Here is a 20,587-nt window from a genome sequence, read left to right on the forward strand (position 1 = left end):
AATTCAAAATGGGCTGCATGCCACATTTTCAGCACAAAATACAACAGATCATATAAGTTATCAGAACTTCCTACTCTCCTTACACCAGTGAACAAGCTTATAAAAAATCTTTATGTGTTACCTCTGGTGTTAACATAAGTCTGATGAGTTAGGAGTAAAGCAAAAATCACTGGTCTAACTTAACTATGGTTTTGAATGAAAAGATATTATGCATGGGAATGTTTTATTTTAGTTGTTCCTACAACATACCAGCTGTGTAGATGGTACGTTTCCCTTCCCCTGGTAAAGGGCTCATAGATGCTTACGTAATTTCACAGTTCTGATACACAGACATTAAATTATACACACCAAAGTCAGACACAAGGATGGATGTAAGCTGCTCAGACCAGCACTCCTTCAGCATATTTCTTAATCGATGACATTTCAAATGTCTCAATTAAAAACTAATTTATAGGAGGACCAGGAGGAAAAGAAGAAAAGCCCCCGACTACACATCAGTCCTTTAAAGTCTCAAGAGTGTAGATACTTTTATTAATAGCAGTTTTCAAATCAGTATCGTATGATAAAGATCTCAAATGCCTGTCCAACCAATGCACCCGATGCTATCGCAAGTACTATTCAAACGAGGGGGGGAGGGAAGGAAGAAAAACGAGAGCCTTAAGTCTATTTCAGCCAGTCAGTTAGTTCCTTAGTGTAATACTTCACGCCGCAAACAATAAGAGCACGTTCATAATAAAGCTTCCCCCAAGCAAACGAAGGGTGCTTCACAAACTACAGCGGAGCAGGTGGGGGTGACGGTCCGGCACACGAGTCCCCAGTGCCTCCAGCATCACCCCGGCACAGCACGGGAGATGCTGCCCCCTCTTCCAGGAGCGGCGGCTCCAGCCCCAGGCTCTCTGCTCCGAGGCTCCGCCGGGACCAAGAACTCACCACCGCGCCGGCCGCAGCTCCCACCGCCCGGCCCCGCGGGCTTTAATTCTGCAAAACCCCCGGCGCTGAGCGGCCAGGGAGGAAGGGGCGAGAAATTCGCGGCTTTCACACAAAACAGACGCCGACCCTATCGGAGCTTTCCCTCCCGTTTCTCACCCACCACTCTTTTTTTAATGCTGGGAGGGGGGATCCCGGTGGCCGGCGGCAGCTCCTGTCTCCCCGCCCCACGCCTCGGGGCGAGGGGAGCGGCCGGGCTGCGCTCTCCGCGCCAGGCAGGGAAACGCCGGGAAAAGTTTGAGCGGGGGAAGGGGCGACAACAGCTCCAACCCCGCTGGCACCTGGGAGGCTGGCCGTGGGAGGGAAGGAGGAGGAGGTGAGGAAGGGGAGTTTGTAAGGTGCCCGAAACCCGCGTTCTGCCCGCCCCTGCGAGCCCCGCGCCGGCAGCCTGCGCACACGCGTGCGTCTCCCACCGCGCCCCGCCGAGCGGAGGGCTTGGGGGTGTGGGGCAACCCCACGGCCGCTCCTCGGGCAAGAGCCGCGTCCCGGAACAGTGCGACCCTTCCCAAGTCTCTCCCCTTCCTTCCCCTCCCTTTCCCGGCAGGCAGCCCGGGCACGGCGCGACCCCGCCGCGGCGCCCGCCCGTACCTGGGCGCCGAGCAAGAACTCACCTGCCGAGAGCTGGGCCCGGGCCGCCCCGAGCAGGGCGGGCGAGCGGCCGGCCAGCAGGGCGAGCGCCGCCAGCAGCGGCAGCGAGGCAGCGGCGCCGGCCCCCCTGCCCATGCCGACTTGCGGAGAAGTTTCTGAAAGAGGCCGGTGCTGCCCCGGCCCGCGGCGGCGGGCGGAGCGCACCTCGACCGCCCCTCTCGCCGCGGCGCCTCGCCAGGAGACCCCCGCGCCGAGGGGCGCCCGCTGGCCCCGGGGCCGCCCGCTGGGGCAGCCGTCTGCGGCGCGACGAGCGCGGCGGCGGTGGCACCGATTCCCCTCGTACTCCGGAGTTACTTTGCTGCTGGGCGAGTGGGGCGGGAGGGAGGAGCCGAGCGCTCACGTCCAACCCCCGCTCCCCGGCACTTGGCACGGGGAATGTGGGACTCCGGCCCGCAGCCCGGCGCGGGCGCAGCGGCGCCCGGCAGCGCCTCCTGCTGCAGGCGCGGGGGCAGCACCGGCTCGGATCGGCGCTGCCCGGATCGCCTCCGCTCCGCTCGGATCGGCTTCCCCTGGCGCGGCGCGGCACGGCTTTCCCTGGCACGGTTCGGCTCGGCTCTTCTCCGCCCTCTCCGGCACGGCGCAGCCTGGCTCAGCGCGGCTCCGCTCGGCTCGGCTCGGCTCAGCGCGGCACAGGAGCAGCTACAGGCGGTTGTGCGAGCCCCCCGCTCTCAACCTCCCGCCTGAGGGAAACCTGCTGCTTCTGGAGGAGAAGGAGGAGAGGGGCGGAAGGGAGAGGGCGCCGGCTGAGCCGGAGGGGAGGGAGGTCGGGGCAGGGAGCGCGGCCGGGGGCGGTGGGTCTCGGGCGCTGGTTTCGGGGGACGGTCCCCACGCCTCGGGTGGGATCTGTTGGCTCATCCCGCTCTTGGAAACGCGGTATGGATCGAGTGGCGAGCGTGGTATTATTATCAGCGCGCATCAAACAGCCTGGCTGTATCCTCGAGTCAGGGTTCGTGGTTTTGCTTTCTTTGGCAACACTTGTCTGGCTCCTAACGCCAGTAAAGGCTCATTGTTCTCAGTTGGAATGGCAATAAACAGTATTGCCATTATCCTATCATTTCCACGCGTGATCGCTATTTGACCTTTCAGACAGGTCTGTGCGCAGCTGTGCGACTCTGACGCCCGTGGGTTGTGACAAAGGATACTCTCTCCTGATCCAGACCTCAGGTATGCCCTGTAATAAAGGCCTTGTTCTCTGTTTCTAAAAGCACTGCAGGTCCTTATGCTTCCAGAGCTTAGAACTCCAAAAAGCATTTGGAATAACAAAAAGTCACCAGTGCTTTTACCAGTGAATTTATCTATAAATAAACATAATCTCCTCAAATTATTTTTACCTCTTTTTTTATTAGATTTTCTTTTTCACATGGCAACTTGTAATTAGAGAGGTTGTATAATGATTTCGCCTGAAACTGAAACCACTGGAAACACACAGGTTTTATTGCAAATTCGAAATTCAATCCAGGTTCATCAAAGGTTTGCTGTGATTCAAAATCCTTTCCAGCCATTGTCTGGCAATTGATAGGTTTACCTTTAAGCCCCATAAGCCCTTAGATTTTCACAGCAGAAAAAAAATTAATCACAAGTGTTATACAAAATACCTTGTAGTTCACACACGCCCAACACTAAAAAAACTACACCTGGAAAACTCTGTCCTTCCTTTGGGTGGAGCGGCAAAAACCCACTTGCAAGCTTCCCCTGAACCGTAAAATGATGTGCTTTGGTGAACACTGACTCTTTGTTTGAACTTCAAGAAGAATGGGAGCTGTGTGAGATGATCTCATGACACCCAGTATTTCAGGAAGTTTGGGCCATGTACCAAATGGGAAATTTTTCTGAGCAAGGTGAAAAAAAAGAAGTGTGCCAGCCCAGCTTCTGATGCCTGAGGATACATGACCATTTCTGTTGCTAATGAAAAAGATGTACCAAGTCATACTGGTGTGAGGGAGTACGTGGGTATCTGATGCCTGCCTTCATGCTGGGAGCTATACAGCTAACACTGTAAAAGTGGCTTCAAGCCAGATAACTTGTGAGTTATTTGGGAGGGCAGAAGAGAGGAAGACTAATGTCTCCTTCCCCTTTACCTCCATGACTGGCTTGTAGCTATCTCTGGTGGTCAGCACTGCAGATTGCCACATCTGGAGTGGGGGAGAGGTTGTTAGGTGATGGTGAATGTGAAGCTCCAGGTTGTTGCTTATTTCACTGCTCTGAGGTGATAGATCCCACTGATGATGTACAATCATCTGGGCTATATCCAGACAGCTTACATACGTTCCAGTAAGGGTCTCTTGAAATGTCATCGTTTCCCATTATTCCATTACTATTAAAAAGCAAGAAAAAGTATTTTGATTGCTACTCTGTCCTTGACTAGAGAGTTCAGGCTTGAGAGGTAGGGGTGAGGTGTGCACGTGACTCCACTTTTCCCTCAGGTGTGTGTGCATCTGTTGAACTATTATGTGTAGTTCACTGTATGTGTCCTTCTACTGTACTTGGCATCCTGACAAGTACTTACACTTCAGGTTTGAGATATTTTTAATGCTATATGACATGAATGGATTTATTTTTACTCCAGCTTTTATATTTTTAGAGCTCTAAATGTTTTACAGTTTTTACATTTTCAATTAAGAGCAAGCAAATCTATATTACCTGTCGCATGTCTTTTAAAAAGTGTCTGAGCTAACAAACTGTATGTTAAATGCAAGTCTAATATAAAGCAGAAAGATGGAGACACCCCACAGTAAAATCTTTCCCTCCAGCCTGAGGGCTATTTGGAATGTAAGGAAGGTACAGTCTTTATCTTAATCATTGCAACACCTAAATAAAGTGCCAAATAAATCTCTGTCAGTTTCAAGAAACTGGTTCTGAAACTCTGCTAGATGCCTCTACCCTCTTTGCATTCCCAGTTAAAACTTTCCCATTATAGTTTTGGGTGTTGCTAAGCCTGTCATAACATATTTTTTTAACACAGGCTATCACTTAATTATATCTGTAGTGACTGACAGATGTCTAGCACAATATATCATTTCACAGCAAAATATCTTAAATTAGCAATATTTCAGTGCTATGTGATAGAATCTACATTTTCTTCTGGTATTTGAACAGTATGTAAAATCTAGATATGTTATAGTAAATTACATATTCCTAACCAGGAAAAATATTTTCTTCTTCCTTCTTTTCTTTTTTGGGAACCTTTAACCATTGTCCTAGAGCGCAATGAGATTTGGAGAGATTTAAATGAAATTTTTCAAAAAAAGATAGTCAAGTATTCTCATTATCCTGCTGCTCCCATCCAACTTTCCACCTCTCTGCACATTTGCTTCCTTTGAGAAAATCTGCTCATTTATTTTGTGAGCCTTAGCAAGATCCCAGGCCTTGAAGTTCTGGCTCTTCGAAGTTGGAGATCCTAAAGAATATTGAGAATTGTATTGATCGAGGTTTTCTTGGTGTTATACAACAATGCCCGTGGCAGGTGTTTCATGGCATTTTGACTTCTCAAAAGAATACCTCTATGAAATATACTTCAAATTTCAATTAAATGTGTTATTTTAAAGCCTAGTACTCACAGAGCCCTTTTGAGAATGTGCTAATTTGACAGAGAATCAGCAGCCAACACTCTTGTCTTAAGAAACCATTAATACGTGTACTGAAGAGGAAGAGACAATGCTGAGAACCTTACTGACTCCTTTCAACTGAGCCTCCCCTCATACAGCTGCTTTTTGGAAGCAAATGTGGGGCAGACAGAGGATCTACAAAGTATGGGGATTCACTGATATGTATCGTGCTCACAGGTGGACCTGAATAATACCTTCCAATTAGGAGCATCCCGTATCCACCCAGCTACTTGTAGTACATGGACCACACACATACATGGTACCAGGACACGCAACAGGTGAACTGCCTGGTAGCAAGGGTTTCTTTAATGACAGGGGGCTGAAGAGTGTGAGCTCTTGCTCACATTCTTCAGCCCCCTGTCATTAAAGATAGTGACAAGCTTGTGTGACTACAGAAATTAGTGTGGCATTTTGTTCAGTCAAAGAGTGGGCTCAGTGATTTTGGAACTCTTTTCTAACCTTAGTGATTCTATTGTTCTATTCTATCATTCTATAATTTCCCATCCTGAGCCTCCCATTCTCACTTGACCACAATTCTTGGCAATCTTCACCTTTCAGGGTAGAAGTTTCCATCACCCATACAGAGCTGGGATATTGCTTGGGTCTGCTTGTCATTTCTGCAGTTTTGATTAAACAGCCTGTGATTTTTTAAAAAAGAGCACATTCCCTGTTATTGACCAAATGCTGTCTTGTTTTTCCTTAGAACAGACAAAATAGTTGACAACTGAAATATAGCATGGTAATAGCCTTCAAGAAGGAGCGAAGCATGGTCTTGTTCTGAAAGAAATTGTTTCACTGAATTCTATCCCTTCAAAATTACATCGTACTCTTCATTCCTCATGCTAGGGTCCAGCCCAAAAAGAAACTGGTCCCTGAGTTTGTCCAAATATCAAAGAAAAAGTTCTGTACAAGTCTCTGTTTTAGTAGGGTCTTGTTCTGTAAGACACTATTTGGCTAAAGCAAGAGACACCGAGAGCTGGTGTTTGGAAGACAGATAACAGCTGAAACTCAGAATATCTGAGTGATTCATCGACCAGTGATTATGAAGGCATTAAATTTCACAGAACCATTTGGTTTTAAACAAGTCCTTGCTACACTCTTTCTGTATGTATGCATTTAAGCAAATCCACCTTTCCACATTGCCTATGAGCCTTTTACCAGTTGACTTCTACCCTCATCACAGCTTCATGCTCATATTCCTCATTAGGAACATAGGAGGAAATATTGTTTTTTGCCATTGGAGAAGACACCAGAAAGACTTTAGAAGTTTCTGAGGACTCGCAAAGGTACATTGCACTGCTATACTGGTTGCCCAATTTTTTAATATTATTGTACCTGTACCTGCTGCTTGCAGTGGTTTGAAAGCATGAAGAACTTTAAAGTCCACAACACTAAAGCTGAGCTTGAACTCAGTTGAAGTTGTTCACTCAGGTCTTGGAACAGCTCCAAAACTATACTCAATGTGCCCTGCACACAGATTCGTGAGAAACTGTGAAGAAAAATGGAGAGGTGACCTTAGAACATTTGTTGCCACTGAAGTGCAGTAGACAAAGATATACTACAGTAGAGAATGGTTGAGTTGGATGAGGTCTTGCAGGTGTTAATCTGATGCAATGAAAACAAGAAGATGATAGAAAAATGAATATAAAAGGAAAATATATAGATAGGCTTTCTAGAGCCTATCATTTTAGCAGCAGCTTTTGGGGCTAAATAGTTGTCTGTGATCAGGAGGATAAATCACACAATTGCTTCTGTTTCCTTATTAGGTAAACTTGCATATACTTGTAGCTTAATTGAGTAAACATGCACATTTAAAATTCAATGAATAAAATGTTTGTAAAAAGTTAATGGATTAAAAAAAACCAAACTTAAAATCAGCGTGATGCAAAATAAAGTACTTTTCATCCACCTTTAACCCAGGTTTAGCATGTTGTGATTAACACAAGAAACATGGAGATATTTTGTGCATAAAAAAAGAGATGCAGAACTGGGTAATTTCATCTTGAGAACCTTTAAGGAGCACACAGTTTGTGAATTGTCAGGTGATAGGCCTTGAAACACTTAAAAATAATTTTGGGGGTGCTATTGGATGGGGGTCTGTACATAACCCAGAAACATGTACTCGCAGCCTAGAAAGTCAGTCATGTCCTGGGTTGCATCCAAAGCAGCATGGGCAGCAAGGCAAGAGAGGGCATTCTGCCCCTCTGCTCCTCCCTGGTGAGATCCCACCTGCAGTGCTGCATCCAGCTCTGGGATCCCAGACATGGGACATGGACATTAGAGCAAGTCCAGAGAAGGTACACCAAGATTCTCACCAAGAAAGAACCTCTCCTATGAGGACAGGCTAAGAGAATTGGGCTTGTTCAGCCTGGAAGAGAAGGCTTTGAAGTGACCTAATTGTGGCCTTCCTTTACTAGAGGACAGTATACATGAAAGATGAAGAAAGACTACTTACAAGAGTATGTAGAGACAGGACAGGGGAAATGGCTTCAAATTATAAGAAAGTAGGTTTAAATTAAATACTAGGAAGAAATTCTTTACTGTGATAGTGGTGAGGTACTGGAACAGGTAGCTCAGAGAAACTCATCCCTGAAGTGTTCAAGGCCAGGTTGGATGGGGCCCTGATGAACCTAGCATGGTGGATGGCATCCCTGCCCATGGGAGGGGTGTTAGAACTGGATGATTTTTAAGATCCTTCCTGTGATTCTATGATATCTCTTTATCCAGGGTTTGTCAGTTTGGTTTTTTCCCCCAAAGTTTAAGAGATTTGGAGGTTGTAGAGGAGACATCTCATAGAAAGAGACACCTGAAATGCATTTGTAATAGTCAAACCATGGGTCTGTTTACTGACAAAAAAAATTCAACAACTTCATTTGAATGGTGTGATTTATCTAGGGAGAGTAAAGGCATACAAGTAATCCGTAGCCTCAAGGCCTCTCACAGCACTGATATGTCCAGTTGTGCTACATTCAGTGATTAGTTTATTAAGGGGGCTTGGAGGCAAATTAATTATTTAAAAGTACAATAAATTGAGAATTCAGTCTTCCTTGCCTTAATGGATATGCCATTCTTGAGATTACCATTAGATCCTCAACAGCACTTTGTTGATCTCTTATCTGAAAGACATATATCAGAAAACCTTGAAGTGAAATAAGTAAAACCTATAAATCATAAACGACTTTTAAGTAATGCAGAACTCTGTAGTATTGAGAAGGTCTGATGGGATAGGTAGTTACTTTTTTTGGCTTATCCAGCCATAAATGTCCTATACAGGTTACTGTAAAACCTGTTACCAAAATGAAAGAAAGCTAGGCTTGGCTTGGAGGAGAGCAATTAGTCTCCCTGTGATAACTGTTGGTTTTATAGTGGCATGTTCCAAATTTCTGTGAGATCCAAATTTTTCTTTCCACCTCTTCTTGTTAATTGGAAATTGATATATATGAGGGTGTTGAGAAGTCTGCCTGAATATAAAATGGTCTAAAGAAAGCAACCCTGAGCATAAACAAACATGAGTAAGTGACAATATAAAAAACATTAGCCAATGCTCTGGCACATTTAGACATTATAAAGCCATTATTTCAGGTTCTTCCTGTTAACCAAGAGATGGCTATGATTTGAATAAGAAAGAGGCTGAAGAAGCACAGTATATGATTCAACCTTACCCTCACAAATTTTAATGATAGCCTGGAATAAAAATTGGAATATGCAATCAATCAGTCCGTACTCAAGGGAACAGGAATATGATTAAAGATATTTTAAGTCCAGGACTATACTCATATTTATTTTTGCAATCTCACTGGCTTCCAACTGAAAGCAAAACTGGGTGCCATCTATGTGCACTTCATATCTGTGGCTATACTGCTGATCGGTGGCAGCCCACCAGAAAAGGAAAGTTCACACCTGGCAGAGGTTTTCTGATACTACCCAGAGAGAAAAGGAGATCTGGGCAGGGAAAGATGCTAAACAAAATACAGCCCTCTCTTCTTCAGCATGTGATGTAAATTTTTCAGGTGGGGTAGGGATATATGGCCTCTCAAAGAAGGAGAAATAGATATTGAATTATTTCTCCATCTCATAAAAACCTGAGGAACTGTTAATGCTCTGAAAATACTTTTGCAGAAACAATTGCTAAAAAATCATGATTGCCATCTTGTCTACAGTTTTAGGAAGATTTCATTCTCAAGGGAAATTAATCAAGACATATTAATACATACTCAGCAGACTCACAAGTCATAACTGATGTCTGGTGTAGTGATTGCTGATGTCACTCCACAAAAGCTTTCTCTATTAGAAGAGTCTTTCATAAGTCTGCTGCTAAACTTCTCTTCAAAAGTGGAAAGTCTCATCAGGTAAATCTTACAGATTCATAAAGACTTTGTCTCTGGGGTCTGACAGCTATATTGTGGTTGTTCTTAGAATATTACTATCTCAGTTTTGAGTACTTTAACTCCAAGAGTTTAGTGTGACTTTCAGATACCTACCATAACGCCCTAAGTTTCAGCTTTATGTTCCTTTATTTTAGAGCTGAAGTTTTCAATTCTCAGTTTTTAAAATAAGCTACTGAAATGGAAAAGGCTACCTACTCCAGGAATAGATGTGTATTTATCTTATCCAAAGTAAGCTACCTTCTGCCCAAAGAGTTTATCAGCAGCTGAATTACCATACTCTCTCTTTGCTGGATGGAAAGTGAGTGACTCACTCTGAATTACTGCATTTCAGGATGTTGAAGCTGTGTGTAAAGTTGTTCTATTCTCTAAATTTAAAACTTACATTTTTTCCATCCAGTTTTAGTTGTGTAATACCTGAAGGATTTCTTCCTTCTCTAGAATAACTTCATAAGAACAAGTCAGAAAAGCTGGAGAGAAAAGCATTGTGGAAGACAATGCTGCCTGAAACAGGATACTGTAATACATTTAACTATAATTTTATTTGAGTCTGGAGAGTGTTGAAAAGTAAAAACTTTGTAGATCAGAATTAGTGAGGTTTACCTGGAAGTTTGTTAGAGAATTTTTTGTATCTTGAAAAAAATGTTCATTCAGGCATTTATGTGAGAGAATTATTTTACCTGCCCCAATTGTTTATTTTAGTTTTAAAAATGTATCTCTACTGGATTCTGAAACTCTCTTCCTTTCAATAAAGATAAAAGGAAAATTACTTTACATTTTATGTCAAATTATCTGGAAGATATCATAATGAACTTGATTTCTTTTTTCTGTCTGTGCTGGGATGATTATTTATTATTATGACTTTTGCTTACTCAGCTGAGTCTGTTTTATCTTGACAGTGACAGACTAGAGGACAATAGAACAGTTTAAGAATACCTATGGCAAATGCAATGTCAAGCTGCATAATCTGTGACAATTATACTGTACATTACCATCATCTTATGTGTTATAAATAAGCCCACATCCTCTGTTTTGCCTATCTCCTTCCAGATGCCGCTTGCCTCAAACAAACCACAGTCCTCAGGTTCTCAGCAAGATTTGCAGATTGAAATATGCTTATGCATCTTCCCTTGGCCTATAAGAAGGTAATTTCTACAGGTTTGACAACTGGATCAAGACATTTTACTGTTGCACTCTGCATTATCCCATCCTATTCTTGAACTGCCAGCTCTTCTAGGCAGGGACTTTTAGGTTACAAACAGAAATCTTACATCTTTATAGTACTGATGGCAGTAGTAACACCGATATAGTTTATAAGGTGGTGTTTCTATATGAAGGATTGGCCATTTTTCACCTTCAGCATGGGCTTGGGTGGTTTATTATCTTCCTAACTCAAAACTGGTCCAGGAGACCTGGGGCAATGTGTAGGATCTCGGCCTGGTTTTCTCCACATTGTAGTCTATTTCTCCCCATTCTCAGCTGCTCATACTCCAAAGAAGAGCAGGGCTGTCTTTTCATCTCAGATACCTCAAAGGCAGTATTATGAATGAATCTGAGCCCCCAAAAATGTTTCATAGTAACTTGTAGTGGACCTAATCTTCAGGTTTTCTCAGTCAGGAATATTTCAGCCTCCAGGAAATGCCATAATACCTCTTGGGTCCTGTTCACAATAATTTGGCATGTTTGTCTCATTTGGTGTCCCAGTGAGAAGAGGTAGCTTGTTGTTTACTCCATTTCCAGTGCCCACCTGAGTGCCAGCACTTAATGACTACTCACCATGTGGCACCACTACAATGACAGCGCTAGTTATAACACCACTAAGACAAAAATATCATTATAGCATTTTCCCAGAAGAAAATAATGATAAACTAAAAAAGAAAACTATAAACATAAATTATGTTAGTCTTGGAGAAAATCACTAACTTATTCAATAGGAAGAAAAATACAATTATCAGAAACACTTCAGTTCCTAAGAAGGAAGGGTTAAGATTCCCATGAACTCCATCTAACTAGAGGTTTTATTTGGACAAAATATAAATTCAGAGAGAACCTGTCCTTGCACATCTGAAATGCCCTTTCTGCTGTTTCCTTTCCCACCGGAGCAATTAGCTATGGTAGCAGTTCAAAAGTGGTTCCTGGCATTTATGATTAGAATTGTTAATTCCAGAGTGCTAAATATTTCATTTATTAAGGAGTATAGTCTGCTTAAAATCTCACATCTGCCTACATTTTTGCATTTGAGGTTACAAGTAACATCTACACATATAAAGATTAGAGAATATATGTTCCCTCTATTTTTCAATGCACTCAGGTGATGCATTTTTGTAGAGCTTCAGGTCTGGTTATTTGGTTGTAATATAATGAATGAAAGCTCTGTCCAGCAACAGAGGTTCTCCATGTGGTATACTGTGAACAGTCCCACTGAAACCAGAGCTTCATTCATCATGCCTGATGATAATAGTTTTCTAGATTGGGCCAGATCTCATAACTCCCTGTCCTGCCTCCCTGCTTTCCCCTGCACCTTTTCTGAGGGCGTTTTCAAACTATGTGGAAGAGAAAAATACTTATTAAATCACTCAAAATGGTGAATATATTGAGATTTCAAAATTTACGTTTTAAGGCCACTAGAATGGACCATTTGTGTGCTTTATGTGTAACAGCACCAATAGTAGTGTCATCCAACAATATCGTCTTTTAAATGACCACACTTGTGTTCAGCTAAATTAGAGGCCTGAAGAAGCTTTCAGTCTTTATTTTTTGTAGAGTCTAAGTCTTTAACCAATACTTTGCCTCATAACAGGTTTCAATGACTAATCGACTTAATTTTGAAAATGTTTCAACCTTTAAGTTCCAAAAATTGCTCTTGCTAATATCTCTCTAAATTAGTCTTTGCTTTTGCCTACACTAATTACTGTTTTATCTACATACTACAGATCTCAGAGAGGGTTGTCAGTAATAAAATTATTAAGAATATATTGTTAGCAAGCACTTAAGTTAAAATTATTTTACTGTAATTTTTTAATCATCAGCTGTCAGGGATTTGAGTCATGCCTGATTTACAATGAAATCTGCATTTCTAACACCTGGAGGAGATCGGTTATTCTGTTGGCTTACGCTTCCAATGAGTACTCCAACAAGTCTTTGGGATCACAAATTGGAAGCCTACCTATCAAGGCATAAATTATAAGCAGTGCCATTAATTTATTTCAGGTTAGCACATGGAGGGTTTTTTATAACCACTGTTGCTATAAGGCAGGTAGAGTGCCTAGCAGCATGCCGGGATTACAGAGAGGTTTGTGATCTACTCATCCTGCTGTGTTCAAAGTCTCAAGGATTGTCTTGAAGCAAATGTTTGATGGATAGCATACAGTGCTCCTCCATCAAGCACTGTGAGTCATCGCATTGTGCATTGTACAAGTTTATTCAACTTCCACAGACCAGCATATCCCACACAGAGACCTAAGTGTTTCTTTTTCCTCTCTCTAAGGACAAACTTTCTGGTTCTACTTTATATTCTTTACCCACAGCTTGTGAAGTGGAATAGAGTTCCAAATGTGGAGATGGTGACTTGACTTTGCTTTTTTTTTTCCTTCACACAGAGAAATAAGCCTTGATTAATGATGAATTTCTGTTCACAGTGTTCTTTCTTTAAAAGGCAAAACCTGTTCTCTCTGTGTGTGTAAGACGACAGATTGACAGCCCTGGGAGACTGAAAGCCCTCTGTTTATCTCCAGTACAGATACAGCACAACTAACAAAAATGCAACTTTCCACGACATATCTACCGGTGTATTTCTGCAGGGCCAGGGAAACATACAGGATGCTAGAGGTTTACTTATTCAGGTTATACAATCCTTTTTCTTTGCCAAAGCTACCCACCACAGCAATGGCAGTTTCTGTGATCTGGATGTCTGAGAGCATCAGCTTTCTGGTCTGAATTTCAACTGTATTTCATAGAGAAATGCCTCAATGTCTTTTACCCAAACACCTAAGACTTTCAGCTACTCTGAGTGTCCCAGCTTTGAAAGGAAAAGAAAGAGGTTATTTTCTGCATTTGTATGGGGAAAACAATCTTGGCTGATGATACATGGGACTGATCACATTCATTTCTGTGCTTTGGTGCCTCTTTGAAATGGATGGGGATGTACCATGAGTTTTTTATGTCTCTTCTTGCATGGCTATAAAATTCAGTGAGTTCAGGAGTAGTGGGAGGAGCATCCTGAGCATGTGTGTTTGCACACTGACCATTGCAACAGATTTTCAGAGGTGTAGATTAGGAGGTTTACAGATCATAAAATGCTTTAGTACCATTTTGGGAAGTGGTACACCAGAAATGTAAATTATTTGTTTCTTTATACATTCCTATTTCAAGGAAGCCAAAATTAAATCATCATTCTGGGATGGGGGCAGTAAAAGGAGAACATTGTCTGGGCATGCAGCTGCCCTTGGACTGCAGGCATCGGTGAGGGAGAGGATGATATCGAGGCTAGCTAATCTTGGGATCAAAGATAAAGAAAAGTCAGGAAAAAACATGCATAGGAATGGTTACCAGAGAAACTCCTCAAGACCTTTCTTTGTGCCTTATGCCTAGTTAGTATACAATTGTGTGACGGTTGTGAATTTTGGTCAGGGATCTGCTCAGGCAGCCCAATTGAAATACACCTTTACTTTTTCCCCCTGAAGAGAAGGTTCTGTATCAGTTTGGTGCAAGGAATTCAGCAGTTGCAGAAATTACTGACATTTGGTCTTGGACATGAGACGACATACTTCCTTGTAATACTACAGTGATAATGTATGATTAATATTGCAAATAATAGCTTGTGTTTCTCCCCTGTGCACCCAGATACTGAGCTGTCTGAAACCTAATTCAAGAGATCTTCCAGCAGCTGCAGTGTTCTTGGTACAACTCCCCTGTGCTTTTATAACACTGTAAATAAAATTTCAATGCTACACTATTCCCAAAGTCCCAAAATCTTATTTAATCTTCTTTTTTTTCTTTCTGTTTTCTCACTTTCTACAAATAACATTTGCTGCAAGGGTGTGAATATTGTCACATGTCAATGAAGGTCTACCTAATGCTGAGTTCTCTTATTTCTGCATTTCCTTACTGAATTCTAGAGCGTGACAGAAATTCTCCATTCTATGAGACAAAAAGGCAACTCATACCATGAAAGATTGAAAGAGACCAGGCTGTTGAAAGCCCTTTACAAAATCTTTTCATCCAGCTCCAGAATCTGTACCAGCCCAAGCATTTCACATCTATTCTTGATGGAGAATTTTGATGCCGGTTTCACGTCCTGTAGGATTTTGAGAACATTAGTGAACTTTCTGGGAGCAGATTTATTTACTCAGAGAAAGTACAAATTCAGGATAGTTTGGGGTTTTTTTTGGTAAATTTTCTGAGGGTTTAAGTCATCAGATAAAGGGTTTTTTAATGTCTCCCTGAGAAATATGCAAGATATAAGCTGTGAATTTTCTCTCCTACCAAAAGGATTTTTTCCCTCTCCTTGAATGGCCAGTACAGATATCTTCATGCCTCATCTATGAACTTCATGTCCTATCAGGAAAATCTCTTTTCCCAGTAACTGAGAAAAATATGTGCTCTGTTTGCAATTTCATGTGCTATCATGTGATAACAAAACTGTTATTTGGAAAAACTCTGCTGATTTTCATTCTTATAATTACAGTGCTTACTTAGTTGTCTGTTTAAATGTTATTTGGTCCCCAAGGCCATTTTTAAATAAAGTCAAACTCACTAACAAGTATTTGAATGTTTTATTTGAAGTGTTTTTTTACATAGGAAGTTTTTTGCTATTTGTAAACTTTTCTATCAGTTCAGTTAAAATTTCAAGCATAAATTTAGTTCAACTAGCATCATCTGAAGTGTATGTGCTTCATTTTTACATTCATTTTGTCAGCTATACATCCCCCATACCATATGGTATGATACTCTCATAGAGAAGCTAAATGTTTTCTGCACAGTAATTGTTTTCATTTCTATTAAAAGAGAAATGCACAAATAATAAGCACAGTGAAGGCATGCAATCTTTGGCATGTCACTAAATCCTTGATGTCTATTAAAACCCCACCTAAACTTGCAATTCCCTTGACAGAGCACGTAGGAAGGCCTTTCTCCATCTGCTGTTTTTGCTGATGAGATGCCAAATGTCTTTACAGATACTCTCATAGAAAAGGAAGGAAATGCAATTACAGGAATCATGCTCTTAAAAGAACCATTCGAGGAGATAAAAAAAAGGTGAAGTGATTTTATATATATGAAATCACCTCAGAGACTGGTTACAAATTTTGTTCATTCACAATGTGACAGAGTGATAACTGACTTTTATGTATTGGTGTTTACAAAAGATGGTGCTCATATTGTCCATCCTTCTCTGCTAATTCAGTTTTCCTCTTTAAATTTCATTGTTTAGCACAGAATAAGAAAGCAGCTTTTATCAGGTTTAAACAAAGCTAGTAGAAGTAACTGAATCTGAATATTTTAATGAGAGGACCAGTGCTTTAAATGCTGTGAAAATGTTAAATCTTAAAATCATCCTGAATATTTGCCTCAGCCTAATCTGTAACAGTTTTATACTGTGGCATTGTATTTTAGATGTAGGCAAGCAGATGTGCTTTCAAAACAGCAGCAAATTGTTGCAGGAGGCACTACTTGCTTTGCCTGTTTGTAATGCACTAATACAAAATTAGAGCATTTTCACAGAGACTGAAATGATAATTATACCTTTTTTTGGTAACATGTCTAAACTGAAATGTCCAGAACCAATCAGCTGACATATTTTGACATTTTAATTGACTTTTTTTTTTTTTTTTTTTTTTTTTAAGGGAAAGAAACATGATAAACAGGATTCAGGCAAATTTAGATGTGAATTTTTTTTCATATTCACAACTACTTGCTTGAATTGAACTGTAATCCTAAAAACATCAAGTTGCTGAAAAAGTGTCTATGAAAATAAAACTGTCTTTGTGAACCATAGGTGATACATTTTCTGTATTCTCAAATATAGGTGTAAATTGAAAAAGAGTAAAACTAGCAAGAGCAAACAGGAAAAGAATTAAAGCACTATGTCTTTGTTGTTTCATTTCCTTTACTATAGAGTGCAATCAATACTTTACAACAGGGTTAATGTGGTCTCTTCAAACATGCTATTATTCTTTCAAAATAGCACAATAACTTTATTAGTTATGCTGTCTGCAGTCTTTCCAATGTGACAGGATTGTGTGGGTGTTCAGATTGTAAGTAATTTTCTTGGTGCCCTCTATTGGAGTATTTTTCGTGAGTGCTAACAATAGCAGCCAGCACCACACAGCTGCTAGAAATTGGAGTGCTGGAAGTTCTAATTCTAATTAATATATTTAACACAAACAAAAAAGTGTCCCGCACTGAGAGACTTACTGTTTCTCCTTAGTAGTTATAATATTCAGATTTCACATCTGCCAGTTCTTTACTATTCAAGTAAGGTTGTACTCCTTGATTCCTTTTATTTTTTTTCTGCTTTGGTGACATTCAGGTACACTGAAAGGTTACTTTAAAACACAGCCTAGAGATTGATCTTGAAACTAGGTGTTTGTGTTCCTTCTTGCACCTTATTTTTGGAAAGCATCTGTTTTGTAAATAAATGTGAGTAAGCATTGGCCCTATTAGGTGTAGTAGTACCTCCTGCTTTTTGTTTCAGATGAATTCTGAGAGGCAAGAACAGAGATTTTTTTCCTTTGCAAGAGAATTAAGATGAGCAAGTTTAGATATAGTCCTCGTGACCAGCTACTACACCTCAACTGGGTACCTCAGTCATATGGTCAATGGCCAGCCTTTGGGGAGGAAAAAAATATCAAAATTACAGTTTGATGAAATTTGAATATCCTAGAGACTCACTTCAGAATTGGCTTAGTCCCTGCCGTGGTCTGAGGGACTATCATCCTACCCCATTTTGCTAATATCCTAATCCTGGGCAAAAGCTCTTTTATTTTTTTTAAACTTGGTAAAATCTTGGTATTCAAACCACCTGCTCATCACTGTTTCTGCTCATAATCCAGGGTGCCAGTATCCTGGCAGAAGGGTTCTTCATTTGCCTTTGAACATACATACCTATCAATCACCCTAGTGAAAGGGTGGAAATGTGGTGATCTTGCTGACAATGAGAAATACCTTAGCTGCAAGTAGCTACATGAATGTAGCAGAGTGCTACTCAGCACTTTGCTGTGCAAAGGACTGTGCCACTGAATATTAATGTTACCTATGGTTGGTCCCAGTGGGCAAAATATGGCAGGAATCATAATCTGAGAGGGGATTAGTTCACACAGAAAGGATAATCATGTTGGCTGGTGCTTATGAAAATGAAAGAACTGAGGAAAACATTATCTTTTGCAATTAAGTTGATGTTGGGCAATCTGTACTGATTCACCTGCCAAAGTCACAAGTGGTCCTATCTACACGAAATTATTTTTTCTATCCCTTTTCTTGACAAGATTGAGTCAATCATCATATGACAGACCACCCATGTGTAAAATGATATATGTCTGGCAGGAGCTGATGTAGGACCTGCAGATGGGCTTACTGGCTTTGAAAGGCAAGTAATTTTCTATTAATACTTCCTGTAGAGGATAAGGCCCTGATACCTTTCAGACGAGCTGTAATTAGGCCAGTATTCGAGGTCTCAGATATTGCAGCTGATAACTGTGTAAGTTATAGTCTTTTTCTAAATTGCCCTTTCATCTTCCAGTCTGGTTTTATGTCTGGCTACAACACTGAATGAATCACTCCTGTTAATTAATAGTCAACATATTAGCTGCTTGAGTTGTTTGTAATTTCTTCTCTCTGCATTAGCCTCACTTCAGATATCCATTATTAACTGTGAACTGTCTTATAGAAGCACCCACTTATAGTTTGGTGTTGCGCAAATATGCATAAAAATTAAACCCACAAAGCATAGAAATTAAAGAAAGATTAAATCAATGACCTCATTACTCCAGTTTGAATCTCTGTACCATCATGTAATTCTCAACACTGGAGTTTTGTTTCTGTAACTTACCTCTTCCTCAGAAGTTTCTCATTCTTTGTGTTTGACTCAAACAACATGTATTTCCTCTAGTGCTTTTAAATGAAACAAGTATAACATTTGTAGTAGCCCTTTTTACATAAAAGGATCTAACTTTGGCACTTACATAATTACTAGAATTGATAGGTCACAAATGTATGTTGCTCAATTATAATATTTTGAAATATTCATTTGAGGTCCAGTAGTTCATCTGTACCTCTTTCCAGGTGTTTCTTACATGATCATTTTCCCTTAAGTAATTAGCAAGAATCAGATGATCTGAACTAAAAAAAGTAGCTCTTGGCGTGGATCTCATGAAAAATTAGATATTCCCCTGGAACTACAGAGAAACGAGAGTTCAATACACAGAAAGAAAGAATTAAACATACAGAAGAATTAAAAGTGCACAAGCATCAGTGAATTAATATGCTCTCATACCCACATTTTCTTATAAGGAATTGTAAGGCACTTGGGAGTAAGAAACTGAGATATTTGCAAGAGTCTCCCAGAGGACATAAATAGATGGGAAACTACAAAAAAATAATCAAAATAAGAGAAAAAAGCTTACGAGGTTTTCCAGAGTGTTGGAAGAAAGTGCAATGGCAGCCAAGAGCAGAAGTTGGGAAGGGTGCAGGAAGCTGAGCAGGAGGGGCGCAGAGCAACATCCTCTTGCTTTTTTCTACACTGGAGCTGGATGTCCAGTAAGGACTGTGGGCCTCAGAGCAAAGAGAGTAATTAGATACCTCCCAAGGGGCAAGGTCTGGAGAAGTTCACCTGGTAAATGACTGAAAAGACGTCTTATGATAGAGTCCTTTAGGAGCAGGACATGTGGAAAGTATGAATGCCCTATAGCTGGGGTCAATACTGTAGAGATGGAGGAGTACTGGATGGAGAATTTCCCTTGCAAAGCACTATGTAAATTTGCTAAAATGGTATTTTGTTTATGGTTGATCAAGGGAATCACAAGCCAAGATCTGACTGACTAGTCCTGTCAGATACCTGGCTCTGTATGTTAAGTGTTTGCACTGCCTAAGTGTGCCTACCCACATCCTAGCTCCATGGGCTTTTGTGATAAAGCTATCCCTGCTGGGGATATCCTTGGTCCTGATGGGATAAAAGCTTTAGGTGAGAAGGGTTAAAATGCATCTAATTACACTGAATTTACACTTCCTCTTAGTCTGATGGGAGTTGTACAGTTAAAAAAAAATCCAACAGACAAGGAGAAAATATTCTCATGATTTTTTGGATTTTATTGTCCTTAAGTGGCCACTGGCATGGATCTCTGTCATGACATAGCTAACTGGAGCAGAAAGATATCACTGCTTCTCACTGTCTGCTACCAAACAGGAACAGAAGATGACTGAGTGTCCTCTCAGTACATGCAGGTAGGTCTTATCTGACAGTTACCTGAAGCAGACCAAGTTTGCAGGGAAGCAGGTGAGGCGTGAACTTGTGATCCATGCCACTAGGCTTGTAGAACACCATGAATGTCTTAAAATACTTCATCCATTTGAGAGTGTCTCCCTGTGTCCTACACAGCAGTTGCTCTGGAATACTTTCTATCTTGCTCCTCTTTCAGCCTTGCCAGTTATAAACAACTTTAGACAGTAGCTGCAAAGATAGAAAAATAAAATTATACCTAGTATGCCATATGTTGATTTGCATTTAGGATGCAAACACTGCTTTCAATAACATCTGTGTGAAACAGCCCTGCTATCCAGCTGCCATCACAGTTTTCTCTTTGGAAAAGGGAAAATGTTTCTACATCTGAGTTCATTTGAGGTACACACTCCAGGGGAGCTGGTCTAGCATTATGTTTCCTGAAAACTTATGCCAATCATCAGTAAAACTTCAGATATATCAGTAGAGCCTGCTACATAGAATACCACTATTCAAAATATTTGGTCGGT

General features: G+C 41.1%; 1 protein-coding gene across 8 annotated transcripts in view; it reads right to left on the bottom strand.

Annotated features, from left to right (window-relative positions):
• The window catches only part of PTPRK (protein tyrosine phosphatase receptor type K), a 380,307-nt gene extending 378,381 nt beyond the window's left edge, over positions 1-1,926 (bottom strand). For all 8 annotated transcript variants that reach the window (XM_041469934.1, XM_041469932.1, XM_041469928.1 and 5 more), the window contains exon 1: positions 1,599-1,926. In XM_041469934.1, the coding sequence (XP_041325868.1) occupies positions 1,599-1,710 (112 nt within the window). In that variant the 5' untranslated portion in view covers positions 1,711-1,926. The remainder of the gene's footprint in view (positions 1-1,598) is intronic.
• Between the last annotated feature and the right edge of the window lie 18,661 nt (positions 1,927-20,587).

Source organism: Pyrgilauda ruficollis, unplaced genomic scaffold (assembly GCF_017590135.1).
Source record: "Pyrgilauda ruficollis isolate IOZ18807 unplaced genomic scaffold, ASM1759013v1 scaffold24, whole genome shotgun sequence".
NCBI classification, from domain to species: Eukaryota; Metazoa; Chordata; class Aves; order Passeriformes; family Passeridae; genus Pyrgilauda; species Pyrgilauda ruficollis.